At 45.1% G+C, this 23985-nt stretch overlaps 5 protein-coding genes across 5 annotated transcripts; 3 read left to right on the top strand and 2 right to left on the bottom strand.

Annotated features, from left to right (window-relative positions):
• Window positions 1–381: 381 nt before the first annotated feature.
• Window positions 382–836, top strand: N7483_005025 (NADH dehydrogenase [ubiquinone] 1 beta subcomplex subunit 7; the record flags this gene model as incomplete). The annotated part of the gene is made up of 3 exons (XM_057088462.1): window positions 382–433; window positions 504–625; window positions 732–836. 3 exons carry the CDS (start codon window positions 382–384, stop codon window positions 834–836), a joined length of 279 nt encoding a protein of 92 aa, XP_056948291.1.
• A 971-nt stretch (window positions 837–1807) lies between these two features.
• Window positions 1808–4208, top strand: N7483_005024 (glutamate--cysteine ligase; the record flags this gene model as incomplete). The annotated part of the gene is made up of 7 exons (XM_057088461.1): window positions 1808–1818; window positions 1874–1946; window positions 2031–2096; window positions 2166–2308; window positions 2365–2490; window positions 2545–3130; window positions 3198–4208. 7 exons carry the CDS (start codon window positions 1808–1810, stop codon window positions 4206–4208), a joined length of 2016 nt encoding a protein of 671 aa, XP_056948290.1.
• A 720-nt stretch (window positions 4209–4928) lies between these two features.
• Window positions 4929–5369, top strand: N7483_005023 (uncharacterized protein; the record flags this gene model as incomplete). Its single annotated transcript, XM_057088460.1, has 1 exon — window positions 4929–5369. The coding sequence occupies one exon, from the start codon at window positions 4929–4931 to the stop codon at window positions 5367–5369; it is 441 nt and encodes a 146-aa protein (XP_056948289.1).
• A 2783-nt stretch (window positions 5370–8152) lies between these two features.
• On the bottom strand, window positions 8153–8842 carry N7483_005022 (macro domain-containing protein; the record flags this gene model as incomplete). The annotated part of the gene is made up of 1 exon (XM_057088459.1): window positions 8153–8842. The coding sequence occupies one exon, from the start codon at window positions 8840–8842 to the stop codon at window positions 8153–8155; it is 690 nt and encodes a 229-aa protein (XP_056948288.1).
• Window positions 8843–22792: 13950 nt separating this feature from the next.
• Window positions 22793–23008, bottom strand: N7483_005021 (uncharacterized protein; the record flags this gene model as incomplete). Its single annotated transcript, XM_057088458.1, has 1 exon — window positions 22793–23008. One exon carries the CDS (start codon window positions 23006–23008, stop codon window positions 22793–22795), a length of 216 nt encoding a protein of 71 aa, XP_056948287.1.
• Window positions 23009–23985: the final 977 nt, after the last annotated feature.

Raw genomic sequence — 23985 nt, 5'->3', positions numbered from 1 at the left:
GAGATTCAGAGCGAATTAGTGGCATGGTAGATGTTTGAAGTAGGTAGGTAGGTAGATGGACGTGATTTTTGATGGGGTGTACGGTGAGACCGGGTGTACGCCGAGACCGGGAATTACGTTAGCAATTTCTTAGGGTGCCTTTCCAAGGTTAGCAATGCCCATCACGTGACAACAGATCACGTTATTCAAAGTCACATGACCATCCAGGGCACCATTACATAATCACAACTCATCACCCAATCATGTGATTTCTATATCACATGACTGTATATCGGGAGCAAACGAGATACCTCAAAGTTGAAGGCTAGGTCCGCAGAACCGCGAATTGACCCCGTCTTTATCCCCTCCGCCGCCTCTCCACCCCATCCAATTCCTGTCATAATGACTGTCGTCGAGTCAGTGAAGAGCGCTGTGGGCCTCGGGGAGACCTCCGGTACGAATATCCTCCCAATTGAACCCCCGTCTTAAACCTGACCTAAAGCTAACCGCGATCTTCTTGACAGCTACCCGTCAGGAGATGTCCGATGCCCGCCTCCCCATGCAATACCGTGATTCATGTGCACACCTCTTGATTCCTCTGAACCGCTGCCGACAAGCAGAGTACTACCTTCCATGGAAGTGTGAGGTACGATTTCGATACATTCCTATCCGAGCGCCGCAATTGGAAAAGTGGACTCAATTCGATAATATTACTCAAGAATGAAAAGCGCTAACTTTTTCTGTGCACCTAGACTGAGCGCCACACTTACGAGAAGTGCCAGTACGACGAGTTCAAGAAGCGCGTTGCTAAGATGGATGAGCTCCGGGCTGCCAAGGACGGTGCCCGTAGCAACTAAGCTTGCCGACCTTTTTTTGTTGTGTTTTCAGAGGGCTGCTGGACAGGTAGCAGGTTATGTACATAGACGATATTCCGAGACTACTCATGGACTGCCTCTTTTGGCGTTGGGACTATTCAAGTTCTTTATTGGCTTCTTCTTGGCCCGCGGGCATCAGACTTACCCAGTGGACAGAGCCACCTGCTCTTACTTTCCGATCGCTGCTGTCATTTATATGACAGCAAAACTCCAAATAATCTATTCATATCCCGATTATCGGAGCAGATATATGCACAAGCTCAAGGCTCCCCCAGAATATGGTTTGTCAAGCTCAATTCCACAGCGGCTCCAGCGGCAACAATATAGATCTGTCAGCGGTGGTTGCAATACGACCTTGGGCAAGTTTCGGATTGGTGGGTGGCCTGCAGATCCAACCGCGCAGCAGGGGTCGTATTTCTGCTTACCATGCGACCCGATCTTGATGCGGTATAAGCCGGGGGCCTGAGCCTAAGCCTAAGTCATAGCGTTGTGCCTGTTACTTTGCAGGGATCTTATGCCACAAGTCCAGGGTAAAGATTGCTCATCATGTATAGGTACCGATCGAATGAGCACAGAAAAATGAGATGAACATCGTAGTCCCTTAAGATCCTTGAATATCCTAGGTAAATGTATCTCATCTCATCAGTAATCCGCATCACCTGATTGCTTAGAAATCCAGGTCCTTATCGCCGAGATCTTGCCCCGCCGGGAAAGCCGTTAGAGGAGAAAATTCCCCCTCCATGCAAGAATTCAAAAGAAACGGGCGGAACGGGCCCATGCGCGGTCTTTGATCTTCCTCTAGTTATTCTTATTCATATCTGCATCTATCACCTCATTTCTCCCCGGGATTCTTGGACCTGCCGAGTTAAGCGCGTCACCTTATATCTACTTCACGACGCCCTGGGGCTCTTTGATCGGCATAGCGGGGATTGGAACTTTGAAATACCAGCGTGATGGGTCTGCTGTATGAGTTCTTTCTTCCTGGCTTCACATGAGTGACAATTAACTGGCCTGTCTAGTGCTCTTGGAACTGCATTGGAATGGCCCGAAGCCAAGAAGAAGGCCCACCAGGTGCGCCAGTGGGGAATTGAGGTATAAGCCGCTATCGCCAGGGCAGAATACGAGAGAGCTGCCCGGGTTTCGTCGAAAGCGTCATTGTTCTGACTGGTTATATAGCAATTGTTGGCAAATTGGCGTCGGGCAAAAGGGAAGGAGCGAGATGCTCTCCTTTGGGGTGACGAGGTACGATCTGTGAATATTGGCAACATAACTTTGAAATGGAAGCTTACGGTTGTATTTCCGGGACCATAGGTCGAGTACCTTGTTGTGGCTCTCGATGATGAGGCTAAAAAAGCTCGACTCTCTTTGGCGCAAGCTGAGATTCTGAAGTCACTCGCTCGGGACGAAGCCCTCTGGCAGGCTGGATCGGGTGATAACAACAGCAATGGGGAACAGTAAGCATGGACATAGGCTGTCAAGAGTGAATTGTGGTTTGTTGACACTCAACCAGTGCTGGCGAGGAGCCTCCGCATTTCCATCCCGAGTTCGGACGATTCATGCTCGAAGCCACGCCAGGCCAGCCGTGGGGCATTGGGTTCAAAGACTTGCTGAAAGTTGAATCCAATATGAAATGGCGGTATGTTCTTATGTGGATGCTTGGTCACAAGCAATAAGGCTAATGATATTCCAGACGTGAAGTTGCGAAAGCACATATGGCACCTAATGAATCACCCATTACCTTAACAACATTCCCCCGACTGGGAACGAAAGATGACTACATCCAGCCTTATTATCCTCCCTCAGGGCCCGCACTTCGCTCGCAGTTCGTTCCCGATGAGATTGCAAACCCACATATCCGATTCCCGACGCTGGCCGCCAACATTCGATCACGTCGAGGACGTAAGGTGGAACTGAACGTGCCCATTTTTAAGGACACGAACACCCCATCTCCATTCAAAGATCCTACCGTGGATTACGACCTGCATCTCTGGCCGGAAGACGATGATGTCCGTAACGGTGCCGCTAAGGACGACCATGTTTACATGGACGCCATGGCTTTCGGAATGGGTAGCTGCTGTTTGCAGATCACCTTCCAAGCAAAGAATATGACCGAGGGTAGAAAGTTGTATGATCAACTTAGTCCACTTGGTCCCATTCTCCTAGCCCTCACAGCTGCCACCCCCATTTATAAGGGATTCCTTGTGGATACCGATGTCCGCTGGAACCAGATCGGCGGAGCGGTGGATGATCGAACACCTGAAGAGCTTGGGGAGGCAGTAAGTTTTCCTTTCCCATGAGGCATTTTGGATTGAACAGGATTTTTGCTTACACTGTTGGAAATAGCCTCTCAAAAATGATAGATGGAGAATTCCCAAGTCGCGCTATGCTTCAAACTCGACTTATCTTTCTCAAGATCCTCGGCTCCGAAAGGAATATTTTGACCCAGATCTGGTCATCGACGAGGATATTAAGAAGCGCCTGATGGATGGAGGCATGGATGACCTACTCGCCACACACTTTGCACACCTTTTCATTCGTGACCCGTTGGTGATCTTCTCTGAGGATCTCGAGGAGCTCGACTTGAACAAGGGTGATCATTTTGAAAACCTCCAGTCTACCAACTGGCAACACATGCGCTTCAAGCCCCCTCCATCAGAGAAGGACGACATTGGCTGGCGAGTTGAATTCCGTTCAATGGAAATCCAGATTACCGATTTCGAAAATGCGGCGTTCAGCATCTTCATTGTTCTCATTACCCGAGCGATCTTGAGTTTCGACCTTAATTTCTATATTCCTATTCAACGCACCACCGAGAACATGGAGACTGCCCATGCCCGTAATGCTGTGCTTGACGAGAAGTTCTATTTCCGCAAAGATCCTTTCTCTCGACGACCCCCACGCCCATCTGCTCATGCGTCTCCATACGGCAGCAACTTTTCCTCTGCAACCTCTTCCGCAGTGAACACCCCGCCTCCATCCCCTCCTCTTAGCCCTGTGGAGGCGGAATACGAATTAATGACTATTTCTGATATCATTAATGGTTGCGCTGATGGTACCTTCCCGGGTCTCATTCCCCTTGTGGAGTCTTACTTGAACAGCGTCAACGTAGATGTCGAGACCCGATGCTTCCTTGCAAGCTACCTTGATCTCATCCGCAAACGCGCAGACGGTACTCTCTGGACTGGAGCCCGCTGGATCCGCGAGTTTGTGGCTAAGCACCCAAGCTACAACCACGACAGTGTTGTGTCCGAGGAAATCTGCTATGATCTTGTCAAGGCAGTTGAGGAGGTGACAAACAAGGAGGGCCGGGATGGTTCCCTTGGTTGGGAGCTTCTCCGAGGCAAAAAGAATTAAGATAGAAGCTTCTTTGCATTGCACCCATGTAGATAGATATCCCCGGGGTTGGGATTGAGTAACATTTTTAGATACGATGAATTTGCACATAATAGCAAGCAACCCGAGGGCAGCCCCTTGAGGTTTCGATCCTTTTGATGAATTATCACAATCATTTGAAACGCGGATCTTAATTATTTTTCAGTCTCAACCCATATTAAGATATCGACTAGTCCAATATCATATGGTTTAACTTCATGTTAACATTCATCTACTATAGGCAATTAATATCCTGCCGGAAGCCGAGATCGATATCGTCCGTCCTACACAAACCTCGATCTGATGCTCAATTAGGATGAGACAAGGTCTGACAACATCTAACCTTGGAATCCACCGGCGCACATTGTTGTAACGGTTACAGCACCGTCCTTTCATGGAAATAATCAAAGGGAACAATTGCCTCATCTAGCAACGAGGCGTAAGCAAAGTTAAGACAGAAGCCAAACCAGATCTTCATTCGTAAATGTGTAGGGTATCTTTTTTCGAGAAACCTTTCGAAGAAAAGGATATCTCGTCCTACCATCCCATTTCTCCCCGAAGTTCAGTGTCTATCCTGGCCTCTAACTTGAATCATCTCAACACATCCCTCCAATTCACTCTGGAATTTGAGATACCAGTGCATCCCAGATCCAAAACTTACATACACACACACACACACACAATCCTGAACCTGAATTGAATATGTGCTGGACAAGCTCCTCTACACCCCCACCTCCTTCCACAGAAATCGATTCCATCCTAGCAGTGACCCACGGCTTCCTCGCAGCGCTCAACACGAAATCGCGTCTCGAATTCGAGAAACACTGCATTCGTGCCGGGGCCATGTCCCTCTCCCCACCATCACCTACACCTCTACGATTCTGCACCATCGGCTCCTTCATTGAGTACATCGCCACGCTACAGAGTGATATCCAGGAGCGGATCTGGGATCCAGAGGTAAAGGTACAAGAGGGAGGCAATCTTGCTGCTGTTTGGGCATCTTTTCGGGCGAAGGTTAATGGGGTTGTGAATCATGTGGGTGTAGAGATTTTTATTTTGCATAAGATTCAGGGAGAGTGGAAGGTCACAGGGTTGGCGGATTCGTGTAGAAGGCCTACTGAGGAGGAGATGGGTATGGAATGAGGCTTATATTCAACTGTGGATGCCTGTGGCCCTTGGGGGCTGAAAGTAGCATTCTGAGGAACTATTGAAAGCGATCAAGGGTTCGGTGGGGCTTTTTGATCCATGTTGATTTTGGGAGACGTACTCAAGTTTTCATAACTTCGCCGCTTGACAGATGAAGCTTTTCATCGAACTTGAATAATATCTTTGTAGCATTAGATGTGTATCCATAGAATCAGCTCTGGAGGCTTCATTATTTTCGAGTCGGAAGCTCGGGTTCTCCAGATGTTCAAGTTGTAAGGTGGATCAACACAGATCTGAGATATTTGCACATTCCACTTCCCGAATTCTATGTGTAATGCATATCAGCACTTGAGCTTGAGCTTACCAGGCTGTAAATCGGCACATACGGAAGAATTCGGTATCCAAGTGAGGATTTTTAGTGGTTTTTAGTGGGTCAATATCAAATTCTGCCCCCAGACAAGGGTAGAATTGGTAAATACTGCGAGCTAGAGAATTTCAAGCCTAGTTTTTACCACCAGGAAAAGATGATTAGCGCGACTCATTTTATGACATATCATACCAGATGTGCCTTTTAAGGAGGCCGTAGGCAACACTTTTCATGGTCTGAAAGGCTCATAGCGATTTAAATCTGGTATCCGGACCCTAGTAAACAAACTTGAACATTTACATCGATTCTACCCTCACTTCAACCCTCCTGATGAACATGGACCACAGGTAATTTCAAGCTTGAATTTGAATACATGTCGGCAATAGCTGTTTAAGACAAGAAAAAAAAATCTAATATCGAAATTTCAGCCTCCTCAACACCTTTCTTCTCGGCTTCGAGACAACACACGATGCCGTCTTTCTTCTAGCCATGTCACTCGCAGGAGTAATCGTGTTATGCATTCGTCCACTCCGTGAGCATGCCGGACTATCTTTGAGTACAAACCTTCGCCGCATTGATATCCGAAGAGAGGTGCTCAAATAGAATCCATCTGCGCATTCTTGATGGTCGTCGTGACCACTTATATCTATTTCACCGGTGGCCTTTCTGACAGTACTAAGGTTGTGAAAGTCACAGATAATGGCACGGGGTGGAAAGCCGATGCGAAATAATTTCGACCTCTATCTAAGAGACTGGAAATGTCAATCCGAGAGAATGGTCATGGGGATATCGACGAGCACATTCGATTCGAGAAGGATGTCGATGACCAACCCAGCATTGTTCAGAAATCGGAAGATGGGAACTACCGACATTCCCAGGGACGTGTGGCAAAACAATTCTCTTCTTAAATGAAATTATACGTCTCTGCTTTATCGTGTCTGGCTTTTCGGGCTTGGTCGATTTTGGTGTTATCATTCGAGCTGGCTAGTGGCACTCTCGATGCTTTACTCAAATCACGGTATCCAGGGGGGACTTTGTGAGATTACTTTGACGTTTCGTAGTTCGGTTTTCTTTTTCTTGAGACATGTACCTACTAGGTATGATGGAATCTTTGTCCTTAATCAGGGAAAACTGCACTAGCACCTCCGAGTTCGCAAAAGTCCGGCACGGCTCCGAGTCGACCATTTTATATTCAGCGTTGGCGTCAAGGGGATTCTTAAAACTTTGGGTTATTTTCAACATTTCTTGTGATTTGATTCAAATATAGACTATGTTACTGGGCAGCATAAAATTAATCCTCAATACAAAACATACTAATGTGTATAATCATGCATACTACTAATATGTGCATCAAGCTTGACACCGTGACTATCCATAGACCTCGGGATCCGAATCCTGATGATTAAGCTGCATATGTACTACTACTAGGTATAGTGCCCAAACTGAGGGGTTGAGGATTGCGGCCCAATATCTGTCAGAAACTCATATTTAGACTCAGTACAGGGGAGTGTCTGTCCTCGATTCTCAGATTGTCTATCAGATAAAACAAGTACCAGTCATAGCACAATGCCAGTACTTGCTAGGGCTTCGGTTCTATGAAAGTTCAAGTTGGATCAATTATATCACGGCCCAGTGGTATCAAAACAGTTCCGAGCCATCCGCTGCCCCTTGCACATGTAAGACAGACCTGAGAGACTCAGTTTGAAACATAATGATACTGGTAGCACGGTCATACTATCTAGGATTATAGTGGTGGATTTTGTGATTGACTCAAACGTTGAACCGAAATCATTTTTGAATTGAGAAAGAATTTTTGATGAAAGAAACAAGAAAATACCATGTTATCAGTATTGACAACATCTTCATAGAATCGAGTGAAAGTAAGAATCAATTAAGGATAGGAACAAGTCAAACATCATATTATGGAGGCACAATGAGGCTCGGTTGTTCCATCCAGGTTCTAGACCTTAAACTCTCAACCATGACTACCAGTCATCGCTACGTCAACTAACCTGGTTACCAGGCAGTCGCGACAACCAGTCATACAAAGTCAAGAGAACTAATAGATAAACCGAAGTGGAATAGAGTAGATAGAGTAGATTATCCCTTCCTTTTAATGTACATGGTCACATATCGTCGTCGTCTCGTAATACCCCAGCCGCAAAGGTTGTAGAATTGGGGTTGTAAGGGAAAAAAAAGAAGAAAAAGAAGGACGAAGAAAGGAAAACGAAAGCACCCATTAGAGGTGCACCACCATTGAAATCACCGGGGAAAAAATCACTTAAGCCCCATTGGTCAACGTCGCGGTATCTTCGGTGGTGGGAGGGAAGATCCGACTATTCACGTAGCACCGTTAGTACTCGATTACACATGTAATGCATATGTAGTGCACATTTCCCAAAGAATAGACTACTCACGGCAGAATCTTCACATAAGCATCCACGTCCACTTGCTGGAAGAGACAAAAGATAACACGGTCGATCTTGCCTACATTCTCAGGTGCAAGTAGGAACATTCGAACTTCATCCGCGGCGATGAATGCTGCATCTTCATTCGGATACCCATATATTCCAGTGCTGACACACGAAAAAGCGAGAGTTCGGACACCGCGCTCTGCAGCAACCTCCAGACTACGTCGATAGCAAGATCGCAGAAGCTGCTCCGGGCGGGACGGATCACGTCGAAATTCAATTCCATAGACTGGGCCGACCGTATGAATCACGCGGTGAGCAGGTAGATTGAAGCCTGGAGTAATTTTGGCATCACCTGTGTCACAGCCACGCAGTTCTCTACAGGCATCTAACAGCTGAGTGCCACCAGCAGCTCGGTGAATTGCACCATCTACACCACCGCCACCTTCTAAGGTACGGTTGGCAGCATTGACAATACCGTCGACATTCAGTTTGGTGATATCATCCTTGAGGTAGGATACTTTGTCATTCAGAGATTGGACGGGGCTTCTGTTGGCAGCTGATGATGAGGTAATTGACGAGGGCGAGTGGGATCCATTCCTGACTGAAGTAGTGATGACATGGAGCTTTCCAGTTCGGTAGAGATAGGAAAGAGTAGGTATTTCACCCAGGGTGATGACTGAAGACGCCATCTTTTATGGAATTCCCTTTGCTGATTGGAGAGATAGGCGAGCAGCAGTGGAGGAAAACGAAGAAGTAAGGTGGGGGGAGTTGATGAAAAAGAGATTCCCCGCGCCGTCTGGAAATTCCCCGCGTCGACCAGGGTTGGACACGCGTGGGTCACGTGGTTGCCTTACCACTTTCTCCGTTGTTTCATTTAATTCATTTATCATCATAGTGTGAAATTATCATGAAGATGAGGTTGGAGCAGATATCCATGAAAGCTGGGCCCCAATTCTGGGCCCTCCTAATCTTACACCCGTGTGGCCGAACTATATACACCATCCCCGAATCAGGCAACGCTTATGCAATCCTTCTAGGTCATATTATGGCGCAACTACGAATCGAAGATAACCAGAAGTCCCAAAAAAAGGACTGTCCAAGATCTTGGAACGGGTTTATTGGAATTTAGGAAAAAGCTAGAATCCAGCTGAGATTGCTTCTAGACCTTTCCCCCTCTCTCTATCCTATCAAGGTGACCAGCTCCAACCTGCATTTTACCTGTGAGCCAGCTGTGGGCATTTATCCACTTCCGAGGTCGAAGCTAATCGAGGACCTAAAGCCCACCAGTCATACAACCGCAAATGATTGCAATCCAATCCAAAAAAAGGAAGCTAGGTGAAATGCAAAGCTTATGACAATAACAGAAACAAAAATAAATAATCATACGACTCATGCATCCAGAACTACGCCTCACGCCATCCCTGGATCGGGACTTTCCCCACGAGAATGATAGTCCGAATGGAGATGTCATATTGTGAATGGAATCGATCGCGAGGCACTTAAAACGGAAAGCTGCATTGCATATGCGCCATGCACGCGACGTAAAGGGGATACTGTTGAAGTGGTTCTTGTCATCCTTCCACCAACCATTTCCCCAGTCGATCACCTAGTCAATCGTGATGCATCCAATGAGCACCAAAAGTACGAGAGAATGGAGACGCACACACCGGGGGCTGTTCTCCGTGACCCAGCCCCCCTCTCCCCTCTCTCAGCCTGATCGTTTAAGCCAAGTTCGGGGTTTGGCCCCTCCCTCGAGATCCCGGTTGGCTATGGGTAGTAACGGAGTCAGGGAAAGAAACTCTGAACAGTCAGCTTTTGCCAAGCGCCTCGGTGGCACATGAATCTAAGACAAGCGTTGACGGAAGTGTCCTGGATGGATTGACCTTGATTCATGATTCATTCTTGGCTTTTCTGGGGAACCAAGCTCAAGGTTATCGAAGTACATCTTGAGAGAAAACGCAATTAGTCTTGGGGGAGACTATATGCCGCAAGCCAAACCCGAGGGCTGCGCTAGGATCCTAGTCCCATTGCCGGATGGCGTCGGTAATGGGTACAGCGTGTTTTGGTACTTTTTTGGGTTCATTCCTGTCCTATTTGGGAGTCCTGGACTAAAGGAGATAGATCAGCAAACCGTATGAAGTACGGTTAGCAATGACAAGTTCTGTTACTTGGTATGAAGCATACAGGATACGTGAAATCCGAAGCTTCTCATCCCCGTCTCGTACTTGCCTCGTACTCAAATTTTGGTTCATTTTGATCCATCCCAACCGTCACGTATTCTGCAATAGAACTCCACTTTTTCCAAGGGATAAACCGAGTCACTGTGGAAACCTCGGGGATCAGGTATCGGGGATCAGAACCAGCAAAAACAAACAGAAAAAGAAAAGGGTAAAAAAAAAAGAAATTAGAATAGAAAACTCTAGACTTGTTTCGTTCTGCATGGTTTACATGGTTTACAAGTGGAGTCCACAAAAACTCCTCCCTTTCTCCCTTCTCTTCTTTCTCCCCCTGGTCCCCGGGGGCCCCTTCCAAACCGGATCCAGTGGAGTCAAAAAACGGTACCCGAGCCAAAAGGCCGTTTTGCTGTCATGGAGAATTGACGTTCCGAGGACCCGTGGATCTGCGGGGCCAGTCCATGTGTCTACGGTCGATAGTTGCGGGTGGTTGATTTGATTGAAGATTGCCGATCCTTCGGCTGTTATTGTCGTCGATCGCACGGATCTGTCTCATTTCGCCAATGACTAGCTGTGTCTAGCCTCCTTCCTGTTGGAGGAGAGAGAACCGTGTGGATTTATCGTGGCTAATCTAGTGTCAGGGAAAACTCGGAGAATATGATCGAGGAGTTCGTGCCATCGAGTTCCAAGGAGTTCTTACCGAACCTGTTCCTCCTTTTTGTTTTCCACTTCTTTTTTTTCTGACTCCGTACTAGGATGATCTTTCCTTGTTTTTTTTTCCTTAAACAGTTTTTAGATTGGACGTTGTTTTTTGTGGAGTCAACCCTGCCCCTGGGAAGAAGTTGAGTGGATACTTACTCCGTAGTGTCAGGTCACCTGAGTTTTGGAGAATTCTCAATACTAGTACCATTATGGCCATGAAGTACAAGTAAAGAATAAGCACTTAACTCTGTAGAGTAGTATTTTCATACTCAATATTTGGAATTGAGTGTAGTTTGTTCAACTTTGAAGTGACAAATCTCATTCTCATTTTCAGGATGAAAGTCATGTTCTATTTGTGGTTTAGCTTCAGCTGTCATTCAAACTCAATTTTGGCGAATGAAAAGCGGTCTAGACTCTCTTCCTGCAGTCAAACATGCACCTGCATATAGAAGATGTCATAGTATAAATCTACTCATACCTAGAGATACTAAAAATTAGATAGTTAAATATCTCATGACTTGGTGCATATGTGAATTTTTCTATTTGCGTTGACAGAAATACGTGTCTAGGTGCATCTATTTGACTTCCAGATGTCATGTTTCCGCTTGAAGGTTTTCACCATTCGGGATTGATTTGGAATATCCCAGTACTGAAATTAGTACAGAGTGGACAGGTATAGCTATGGCCACCAGGATTCCAAGTTATTCCTTATGGAGCGACAAGGTATTTCAATCTGCATTACACTCTTTTGGGTACTCTCAAGGTTCAAGGTTTAGAGTACATTGCTGTCATGGAATGTGTATTGTTTCACGGTGTCACAGATATCGGTATACAACCTCAATTTGGATATTATCCCTTGAAGTCAGAATCATAGACTTTAGCCTCGTCATCAATATAGAGCAAAAGATATAATCCAAAGAGACAGAAAGCCACAAGGTTAGCTTCTCTGCTAGTATCCGACTGAGACGCATCATAATCAGTGCCGATCGAAGTCGGGATTCAAATTCACTCGCTGATCTCAGCCATCATGCTGCATCTAAAGCAAAAGCCGCATCCTATTCTTGACAGCCCAGTAAAGCATGACGGGAAGGTTCCGGTGCATAAGCCTTGCATGGAGAGTGAAGTCGAGACCGGCATTTTCTCTGTATTGACTCGGCCGAGGAACAAGTTCAAAAGTATAAATCGACGATTGGAAAAAGCCTCGGAGGATCCATTTCATCTATCCAAGATGGAATAGAAGCCGCAAATAGCATAACTCCCGAGTTAGCGCAACTAGTTCAGAAATCGCTGATGGAAGGAGTACTCCTGAGCCCCCCCTGGTCTTGTCACGGTCTCGATTCCTTCCCAGGGCTTTATTGAGAGTGCAGGCGTTAGAACGAAACTAAGAACGCCGTTGCAGGGCTCGTGCGAGGGTGATCAACTGTTCGCCACAGGCGCTCTTCTCCTCACTTGATTTGCCATGTTTTTTTTTGGGCGTTTCCGCTAGACCGAAGAAATTCCCGCAAAGTATTATTGACATGTCTAGTATTCTTTCCGTTTCTTTCGCTTTTTTTCACTTTTCCTAGTCGCATGAAGATAAAGACATAGAGGATGTTTCTGCAGTCAACAGGTCAGAACGGCGGTCAAACTTGAATCATGTTGATGGTCAGTGCAAGGACCAGTCCCAGTCAGGCCCATTACTGCGTGATGACGCGCGCCGTCAATGGAGAATGATCGCTCTCATCGCCACCGCTATGCAGAGCAGCTAAAAGGAAAGCGCCCCTTCCCCCCCACTGACCCATCGAAGACACGGGATAATCTCGAGCCAAACGGGCGCTAGTACGGAGTAGCGATTTTGAAATACGTGGATTTTTGGTATCAAACGGTTCCCGTTGCGAAAGAGATAGTCGCTACGGACTCCATAATAAATGAAAAAAGGGACCATATATTGTTTTACTCAGTAATTCTCGATTCTTTTGACGTTGATGATATTCTGGAAGACGGCTGATAGAGAATCTGGAGCAATATTCGCATCCACTTATGTACCCACTTCTGGCGGATCTCAATTAGAAGGAGATTTCTGTCAATCTCGTGGCTTGTCATCATTCTCCTCGGGCATTCGGCTGTTATCTCCGGCTCGTATCGATCTGAAAATGCTGTGAAGAATTAGATTTGGCGTTCCTGGAGAGAAAAAAAGAAAAAACATAAGATGAGGAACGCCATCGTGAAGCTATAACGATATACAGATCGACAATGCAATAGCTCTACATCGTAAACTCCATAATAGTGATCGGTGAAGACTTCCATATGTAATGTCCAGGGGCAAGTATCATTCAAATTGAAATAGATTGGTAATGAAATATACCAGACCGTTGAAGGATTCGTCATTAGGAAGAAAACCGAGCTAGAGAAGAAAATCGGGGGGTCAAAATACTCCATAGCGGACAAGGAAAAAAGGAACAAAAGACAATTCTCGCGAGATCCGAAAAGGTTCAAGGTCTTTGTTTACTCAACGGACTAAGGAGGGAATTCTCCGATAATTCGGGATATGCTCTCTCAAGTTTCTCAAGTTCTCAACTTGAAGAGCTTCAGTCAGTGGGTCAATAACGGAGACTCCCTCTTGGCTCCATTTTCCAGGATTTATGTGGATCCCAGGGGAGAAAAAAGAAAAGAAAAGAAAAAAACAAAAACAAATGAAAAATAATGAAAAAATCTTAATACATAATAAATAACAAGAAAGAAAAAAGAAAAAAAAAAAAAAACGGCCAACCCACACTAGAACTGGGGCTAGTCCTAGAATCTGGGAATCCGGCAGAAGGATGCGCCAATCTTGAACGGTCAGTCATAGGATCGACTCTCAATTTAGTGAGGAATGGCGCGTATCTTCGTATCGTGCACTAGTTTCTCAATTTCTTCTTCCCCTCCCACGTTAGCTCTAGCCCCAGTTCAAATGTATCCACAATTCCCCTTATCCGGTACGCCCGGTGGCACTAGTCCCTGATGCCAACGAGGAAAAGGAAGTCCTCTTTTTCTCTTCAACCCGATTTCCTCCCCGGTCACCTTTTCACTGCCCCTCTTAATTTGTATTCTTTTTTTCCTTCCCAATTTCCCCGAGGACCACATCAGAAATAAACAAACACTCATGGCTTTGTTTTCTTTCTTTCTTTTTCTTTTTTCCCCCCTCTCCACGCCACCGATTGGGTCTATTCAGTGGGTCTGGGAACGGTCCGGCTTGGTATACACACTATGGCCCATTTTAATTTACGCCCCCCCTTGTTATGGGGATTTCCGCTAGAAGTCGCCTCAGTACCTAGGCAAGTTCCAGTCCGTCGGAGCCGTAGTGCGTATGTACACCTGACTACGGAGGTCGGTCCGGAAAGTTCTCGCCAGAAATTATAATTTCTTTTTCTCACACTAGGCTATATACAGTAAATATTGAAATATATCGCGTAATCAAGATGTATATAAAACGGAAATATATAGTACTGAAATATAATAACAGCTTGAAACAGTAAATATTCACATATCTTCCCATATATCGCTGTCGCTGTCGCTGTCGCTGTCGCTGTCGTTGCCGCTGCCGCTGTTATAGGCGTTATCACCTAACCCGCTAGGGGCTACTTCACCTAATTTATCACGCCCCTCACCGTATTCGTTGCCCCCTTCTAGTCTAATGACTTGCTGTATATGCCATGGTATACGTTCAATCCAAGCTTGAATTTGCGCCTGTGGTAGATCACGCCACGCAGCCTCCCATACTTTAATCCCTTCTTTACGCGATTTAGGTGCTCCTTTTCGCGTAGTGTATCTCTTCATCCAAGGCCATGCAGGTTCAATCATATTTAGATCAGGCGAATTTCCAGGCCAGATCATTCGTTGGACCCCCATTATATCAAATATTCGCTGTTGGTAGTGATGTGAATGGGCTGGTGCTTTATCCTCTTGAACTATTGTTTTCGTTCGAATTCGAGCACATTCTTGGGCGAATGGAAGTAGTTTTGGGGCTAAAATCACGGTGTTGTATCGGTACCAATCGATTCCACCTTTCGAATTGCGTGCAAGCTTTCCATTCTTCTGAGTCCATCTCCACTGAGGTTGTCTTCCAGGCTTATTGCGTAGCCCTAATCGCTGTATACCTGAATTAAGCTCCCATTCTGCACGCATAATAGGCTCTAATTCAGTATTCCATTCGGCGATTTGGTGTTCTGCTTCACGCTTTTGGGCTGTAGTTTCAGGTACCCAACAATGACAGGGGCCCTTCTGATCATAAGAAAAAGCACCCCAAAACATGAACTCAGAGGCCCCCTTCCAACGTTCTCGAATACAGCTTCGGACGAACCGCTCACTAGAAGTACGCCATACACGATATCCACCCCGACGGTGTAATAAAACAACCGCAGTTTCATCAGTCCAAATCACATTCTTCCAGTCTTCTATAGTCCAATGGGCGTGTTTTAAACACCATTCAAGACGTTGTTTTTTCTGCTCAGCGGCAAGCCCAGGCTTACGTGTAGGCTTTGTTTTTCGTAGGCCAATTTTTCGTAGTACATGCCAAACTGTTGTTTTTGATATATTAATCCCTAATTATAGAAGAAATATTAGAGGAAATAACATATCAAGTAACATATGAGATAACATATCAAATAACACACCAAGTAACACATCAAATATTATACTAAATAACATATTAAATAACACACTAAATAAAATATCAAATCTTAGAATAACTAACCTGATTCACTGCGTAGCTCTGCAGCTAGCTGTTCACATGTTTTCTCACGCCCATAGCGGTCTACACGGATTTTCGCCCCAAGTGTGGTTTTAAGCTCATCTGTTTGCTTAGATGGACGCCCAGAACGTGCTTTATCAGCTAACATTTCATCTGATATATTGAATGGTCGCTGATTCGGCTGAAAACCTCGTTCGAGTGCACGGTTCCATATGTCTCCTATAGTACGCCGTGGAATATTCATAAATTCACTGATCTCCTTAGGGGCATGTCCTTGGGCCCTTAGGTATACAATGACAGCACGTTGCGCAATATTGGTCTTCATTGTAGCTGTATAGGTGGGACAAAAGTGTAGCTGTGTAGGTGGGATAAAAGTGTGAAGGGGTGTACGGACTGTAGGCGGGGTAAAAGATAAAGATCTACGTGTCCACGGGTGTTATAAGCAATATTTAGCCTAGTACGTAACACGGCAATACATCCAATATACAGCAGGCTATACACCTGACATACAGGGCCGGTAATATATCAAGAAAAAGAAATTATAATTTCTGGCGAGAACTTTCCGGACCGACCTCCGTACCTGACTCAAGAGCTGGATGAGATGGTTGATCCATTGACTCGGAGCTTTTAGTCTGTTCAAGCTTAGGGTAGTAATCCCACACCGGCTGGGTCAGATAATATAGAGACCAAAGCACATATAACAAGTATACTTCACACCTAGGTACAGAGTACTTAGTAAATAGTCTTTCATAGAATTTGGAGCTTTCGGGGTGAGGAAACCGTGTCCCGTGTGTTACAGTGCTAGGACTTCATGTTGGAACGTGCAGAAGCTGTCCGTTGAATCACAATTAGCGCCTGTTGTGGCTCTGCTGGTTCTCGGGCATTTTGCCCCTCTCTTTCAGAGAGTTTCTTAGCTTCGAGTTGATCTAGAGTTTCTGTGGGAAGTAACTATTATGAAACTGGCCTTTTCTCTTTGTCAAGCTCTTTTCTTTTCCCCTCTTTTCAAGCCACGTTGATATTATCGCCGGGAATACTGGGTATATCCACTGAACATGTGGCATAAAGACCAGCCCTTCGGAATCAAAATAGAGCTAGTCAAGTCTCCATATACCCGTCTTTCACATGCATCTTGCGGGTGGCTTTCGGTAATTATATCATTGTCTCCTCTTTATTCGTAAGAGCTTTTCATAGGGCAAATATGTACTAGTAATTTAGAATATTCATATGTGGTTAAATCGAACCGTTAGCAATAGTTTCCACTAAACTAGTATGAATACCGAAAAGAAAAGAAAAAACGGTCAATAGAAAAAAGACAGAATAAATTAAAATAAATAAAACTTAAATAAAAAGAAATGAATAAACCAATCTCACAAGATCTGACACCGAAAGTCGTTAATTGGCCCCGATGAGGAGTTCGGGGCCCATCTTAACCCTGGTGGATGGGGCCCATCGAGATTGTCATGTTAATTTCAAGTTCAGCGTTAGCGTTGCGAGAAAAGAAAACAGAGCACACCATGTGCTTCGTAGATGCCCCTCCTATTGAAGGAGAGAAGACCCATTAGGTTTACTTTACCCCCAGATGTCTTATGCCAATGCTACCTTTCCGAACGATCTGTACTCGGCTATCCACGATCCCGGGCTGACATAGGATCAAAGGCACTGCAGATTATGTCTGAATTTTGAGATGATTGCTGCTAGGATTCGGAGTAGATAAGATATATATGACTGAAGTACTCCGAGTCTGTACACCGGGAGGATATATGTATTCAAACTTGAAATATTCAAACATTGAATATTAACACCTGCCTACTCCGTACTTGACTCCTATCTCAAGGAGATTACTTTCTCTCGGTGTACCACTAGTATGGAGTTCTGGTCATTCGTAAACATGGAAATCCAGCTGTCATACTCATTTCAGTCTAGAGATCGGACAGATTAATGGGCGAGACCCCACAGCTCGGAGAGTTCAAATGCCCCTTACCCCTTTTATCCACGCCATAAGATTTAGGGCGCGTGCGGCCCTAATTTTGAAGAGAGGGGCCTGCAGACATCTGGATGCAGGTTGGCTACTTTTTCCCCCTGTAGTCGTACAAAAATGTACAAAGTATCGTACGGTGAGAGAAATTCCAGATCCCTGGCACTTGGTGGCGTCACGGGACGGTCCTCACACGGAGGTTTAACTGAGTATGGGCATGAACCGTGCTGTCGTTCTTCTATAATGCATGTACACATTAAAGGTGGATTCAAAGGTTACTCATATAGAGAACTTGAACTGTGAAGCTACTTTGGTGGTACTAACTAAGTACACTAAGAGAGGACCCATGTTTTTTTGTTTTTGTTTTTGTTTTTTTTTGTTTTTTCTTTTTTTGTTTTTTTTTGTTTTGTTTTGTTTTGTCTATTTGATCGATTTAGTTCTATTCGACGTGGTATTTTTTGGGGATTTTATTTTCATTTTTTAAATTTTATTATTCTATTTTATCCTCAGACCGGTACAATAGTACCTAGCTGAGTTGCAGATAATCATTCAATTAACCCATGATGTACTTCGTATGCGGGAGACGAAGATCGCCATACGGCACAGTTGATAAACGGTTCAACGCATCCTGTGCGGCTGAAGCAAACCCTTGAATCCTTCTAAGCATGTCGCTGAAGTTGTCGATTTTTTTTTCTTTTTTTCTTCATCCCTATATAATTATGTATAGTCAAAATGATCTTGTCCGATCTAGGTCAAGACATCAGACCTGTAACTTGTCAAATGTCATAGCGCATGATGTATCTTCTGCATTGCGCGCCACCATCCGGAGTACCCCTTTCTCATGTCCGGGGAAGGAAAGATGTGCAGCGATTATGACTAGGATTCTATGATCATCGCTATGTCCGCATATTACGCACTGGCAGGTTGGAATGTGGGCGCGAGATTCCACTGGGATCGACTTGACTAGTCGGAGGATTTCCGCGCGTTTCTTGCCTTATCTGGTCAGTGTCCACTCTGAGAATAGTGACAGTGGTTAAATTATTCAATGGGGAAAAAGAGAGGAAAGAAAAGAGAATATTTGAAACTTGAACTTCAAAAAGTAGTCTGGACCTCGGGAATATTATAGGTACCCTGAAACCATACTTACTCAGTAATAATGGCACATAAGCGCCAGGGAAATTCAAAGTGTAGGGGAAATAAATCATCCGTATAAGTATGGGACTAAAATTGGGATCGGATCGTAGACTCTTTCCAGGTTCAGTAGAAAAGAGTGTCGCTCATCTGGATTTAGTTGATTTAGTTGATTTTAGGAGGCTGGGAGACATCCGAGTCTTCGCTTTGTCAGGGTCGAGTCATCAAAGCGGGCCCCAAACGGTCCTAACGGTCTCTCCATCACGCGTTGTCGATCATTCTGACATCCTCGTTTTTGATTCTCCTTTCCTCGTGTGGATTTCTCTGTGGATTATGGTAAAATTTAATTTCCTCTTAGTCTCGTTGCTAGGCTAAGTATCTTGTTAATGGCCTTTAATGGGACGGATCGAGGCCTAGCGCAACCTGGCTCCGTGGAGACTGGAGCTTCTATGATGATCTTGATTGGTAAATCGTGGTGAATATGCACTTCGTCTGGATATTCACATCCTTCAAATTCAGCTCCAAGTTTCTCCACTGAGGAAAATCCTAAGCTAGCGCTTGATAATACAGACTATTCACTTGACCCTCATTACTCCGTACTCACTACGGAGTACCTACTACGGCTCCGGGGAGTACACACAGAGAACAACCTCCACTAGAGTTCCATCCCTTTCCACCGAGTGATATGTCTCCAGTTAAGACCAGGTCCCGCTTAAGATGCGTTGTCAGTGGGACACAGCCTGCCAACTCGACATCTGGAACATTGAACTTGCTGGTACTGATCAACTCCGTCCTCCGTACCTACATAGTACTTTACCTACACATAGCATTATCCCCAGTCTAAAGCTGAGTGCACGGCTATGCCAAGAGCAGGCAACTCTCATTTATCAGCTTCATTCTCTCCCTCTCTTACTCCGTGGGCCTCAGATCATCCAGATTTGACTTTTGCCTTGCCATGCAAAACACCCCCTGCGTCCAATTGCGGCATCTTCAATCCCATCTCTCTTGCAGCGGATTCGCGACCGGGCTGCCCGTCAAGATTTCGTCGGTTCAGATCGAAATGCACCAAAGTAGCGGGGAAATTCGGGTGAGGATATCCATCTTAGTCGAAGAACATCCACAACCCCTCTTACTCTTACTCTCTCTTTCTTCCCGTCCTCCGATCCCCCGGATGATATAACCCCACGTTATAATCCAGTTTAGTCCACGTACATACTACCATATAGATGTCTATAGACTCTGTTCAAAGTATTAGAGATGAAATAATAGCCATTGATACTGACAGCCTCGATGCGAGGACTTAGGATCGAATCAAATCAAACCAAACCAAACCATCCCTACCATAGCCTTGGAAAACCGATCGTGCCTGTGCGCCCGGTGGACCCAGACACAAGTCCGTTCAAACCAAACCAAAAGAAGGGGAAAAAATAAAATAAAAATTCAATAATTACCTGTAGGCGAAGTGACCTACCGTGCAGGGAGACTAAATCTCAGACGGGTGCATGGAACACATCTTAGCGTGGCTGAAATGGTGCGATCCGGGTGGTGTGCTCGGCTGCACCATGCAGCGACTACCGTGTAGATCGATGCCTCGCATCACTGGATCTTAGGCCTGTTAACAATGGATCCATTGTTCCGACTCGGGCCTCGGGTTTGAGATTGAGGGTTGGAATTGGAGCTCAGCCTTGCCCACCTGGCCGGTGGGAGTTCAAGTTCAATGTTTTCGGGGCGTTAGGTTTAAGACGGTATGAAGTAATGTGAGCTGCAATAGAGTACATATTTGGTACTCCGAGTCCATAAAATGGATCTGATCTGACACTGTGCTCTCTCTGCATTCACTTTTTCTGCACATGTGTATTCCGCTCCGTATTCCGGTACGGAAGGCTGTGTGTTTATGCAACTTGAATGCGAGATGAGAAGGTTCTGGGTGCATATGGACTTCGTACATGTGTAGTGTGTGCTGTTGTAGATCGTTCCTTGAAGGTTAGACTGGACCAAACCAGATCGGTCTCTTATCGCCTTATGTTTTCTTCTTTTTTTAATTTTTAATTTTATTTTCTGTCCTGTTTTGCCTTTTCCTTCCTGCAGGATGGTTGCATTGGTTCTTCAGGTGTTTGCAGCTAGCATAATCTGTTGTGTTTCCCAGTATTCATCCCAAGACTGCTTCTTTCCTGTCTCTTGTGGGCTCCAATGTGGAGCCTTACGGCGTAAAATTTGAAAGTTGAAGTGTAATCTGCATCATTGATGTATGTACTTCCAAGTCCGAGTTCAGTGCGAGAACGGAGAGGGGGGGGGGGGGGGGGGGGGAAGAGCAAATACCTCATCTTGCCAAGGCCTTAGTCGTAACTCAGATCATCGGGATGCATATGAGGTTCCGAAGATCTAGCAACGATTACCTTTTGGTGATGGACCACTTTGAAGGCGCTCAGTGGACGTTCAGGCCCTAGGACCAACCGTTGGGCTATGCACCCGCTATGGGTCCGAGTCTGTGCGCGTTTTGGAAAGTCTTTTTGGGGATGGATAAGCTAACCCTCGCATCAAGTTCCAACGGTTTTTTTTTCTTTTAACCGAACAAGGTAGGGGAGAGATAGTCCCATCAGTTTGGAGCCGAAGATCTCCGAAGTAAACTAGAGCTAGAGCTCTCATGACTTGATTCCCCCCCAAAATTTTCGGGATTCGAAGTACGGAGAAATAACGGGTATGACATACCAACGGCTAGAGCGGGTCCAAGGGGTCAAAGCGAGGAATGTTTTTTTTTTCCAATGGGGCAAGATGCGGCAGATGAACAGAATTATTAAGAACCTTGGGTAAAAGATTGAGAGAGATCTAACTTGAATAGAAGGAAATACGAACTCGGAGTACACTCAATCATGTATACCGCATACTAGGTTCTAATTTCTAACTTCCCAAAAATCTCATTCTAACTTTATGTACTAGTACAACTACTTAAGTAAACATGAGACTCTCAGACCACGGGCAAAATTCAATGGATGATACCCCCCCTGTCTTGCAAAGATTCCGTGCCCCGATAAGCTTAGGAAGACTCGCCACTGTCCAAGAATCTTAATTGTTCATTTTTCCTCCACTACAATTTTCTCCACTGCGCGCATGGACAACTGACACATAACTTGCTAGTGCACGCGTCCGGGAAAGGCAACCGGTACCAGTGAGAGGCCCTCGCGCAGTGAGGGGGCCATATTATGAGAAAACCACAAAGAACTGGGATATGAACTCCTACGTCATTTCCTTGCCCCTGGCATCGTAGACATTTTCATTGCATCGGATTGCAGCTTGCAGTAAAAGGGTCTTGTGTGGTTGCAGGGCTACGATCTCACCAATAATGTCTCGGGTGGTTCGATCTCGATCCCTAAAAGCTTAAGCGGGGCCCAAAAACGTGTTATGGGTGATCTAATGCTAGTAATTTGGGTCGGATTTTGTACTGAAGTGGACAGGGCGCATCGATGATGAATGATTCATATCAAAAGGAGGGTGGGTAAACAAGGACATGCGGCATTAACCAGGTTTCCGTGTTCTTTTGGGGATATGATTGAGTCAGTATTTATCATCATCTTTTCATAAGATTATGATTGGAGGGATTTTCTTCAAGATCGAGATCTATCATTGATCAGTGGAGGATTAAATCGGATTTAATATAAAAAGGCGCCGAGAGTGACGTCGGGGGAGGTACTCATACTACCCCGTGGTCCTTAATACGGAGTAGTACAGCTCCCGGGGGGTGGTTATATGTGGAAGGACGAGTACGTACCAAGTGCAGCTGGAGCCCTGGAGCCTTGAGGGCTACTAGGGATGGGATGGACATGTGTGCACAGGGTTAAGATTCATCGAATTTACGGTACGGTAGTGCCCGAGATCTAGCAAGGGTTGGAAGACAGTACTTCCCCGGTCCATCAAGATTTATTTATTTCCCTACTTGCTTTTTTTTTCTCCCTCATTCGTATGAGTAGGATTTATTGGTCTCCTGCTTCTTCCAGATCTGAAGTATTCCGTCCCGTGGTGCGACCAGAGCGGCAAAGCTCATTGGAGGAGAAAGGACATCGATCCAGTTTCGATTGAAGGGAATGGTGTGTGACAGTGGCTGTTCTCCACACGGCCATTCCTCAGATCTGGCACAGGAGACATTCCACTTTCCGTTACTACCCTGCATGTGTGATCTGGATCTTTCTTCCAGTTCAAGTTTCAGGCCACCAGGTGGCAGCATTTGTACTCCATAGCCCAGGGAGTAATACTTAGGTATGCATAATGAATGATCTATCAACGGAGTACTCGGGCTATGATGGAGATTGACATCATGGTTCCCACATTACCCCCACTGACAGGGCAGTGTCAAGTTGAAATAATTGAATTAATAAGCCAAATTTTCATATGAAGAGTGATATTCGAGGCTGAAGTAACTTTTGAACCCTGCTTAATCGGAGACTTATGTGACACGAGATAGTGTTATGTTATATCCACATTGGAACCTTAGAAGTAGATAAAAACATGATTCAAACCTTGGGTTCTTGTCATGCACAGTGTTCAAGAACTGAGATCTGACATGCGCAGATGTAAACATAATAAGATCATGGAACTCGACTCTTGAACATTTAATTATAGATTAATATGATTAATATAGTATATAGAGAGACTCGGACTCGGGGGTAGTACCCGTACCCATGTGTTCCTGAGTGAAGTGGTACGGGATGCATTTGATTTTCCCCATAAGAAAAGAACATGACATTCCAGAAGGACATAGTGCACCGCCTCTTTTTAATCTCCTTTTTTTGGATCCTTTTTTTTAATTCTTTCTTTTATTTTTATTAATTCTTTTTTTTTCTTTTCCTTTCTTCTACCTAGCTGGAATAATAGGCTAATTAACCCTTTACTCCACAGATCCGCAGTTCGTACGGTAATTTGCCTCTCAGTAAAACGGGGTCATAACCGATCTCATTTCCTGTAATTTTGGGGTTTATTTAATCAATTTTCATTTATTTTAATTCATGATTTTATTATTATTATTATTTTTTCATATATTTCATATATTTCATATATTTATATATTTTATTTTATTATTTTATTAATATTTCTTTAATCGGTTCTCTGCTAAATCCAATCTGTATCTCGATCCACTTGGATTCCTCCGAT

This window comes from Penicillium malachiteum (genome assembly GCF_028827825.1).
Source record: "Penicillium malachiteum strain IBT 17515 chromosome Unknown utg000002l:1.0-8849297.0:1.0-8852440.0, whole genome shotgun sequence".
In the NCBI taxonomy this organism is placed as follows: Eukaryota; Fungi; Ascomycota; class Eurotiomycetes; order Eurotiales; family Aspergillaceae; genus Penicillium; species Penicillium malachiteum.
Note: the sequence above shows the minus strand (reverse complement) of the source record. Positions and strands in the feature narration are given on the sequence as shown.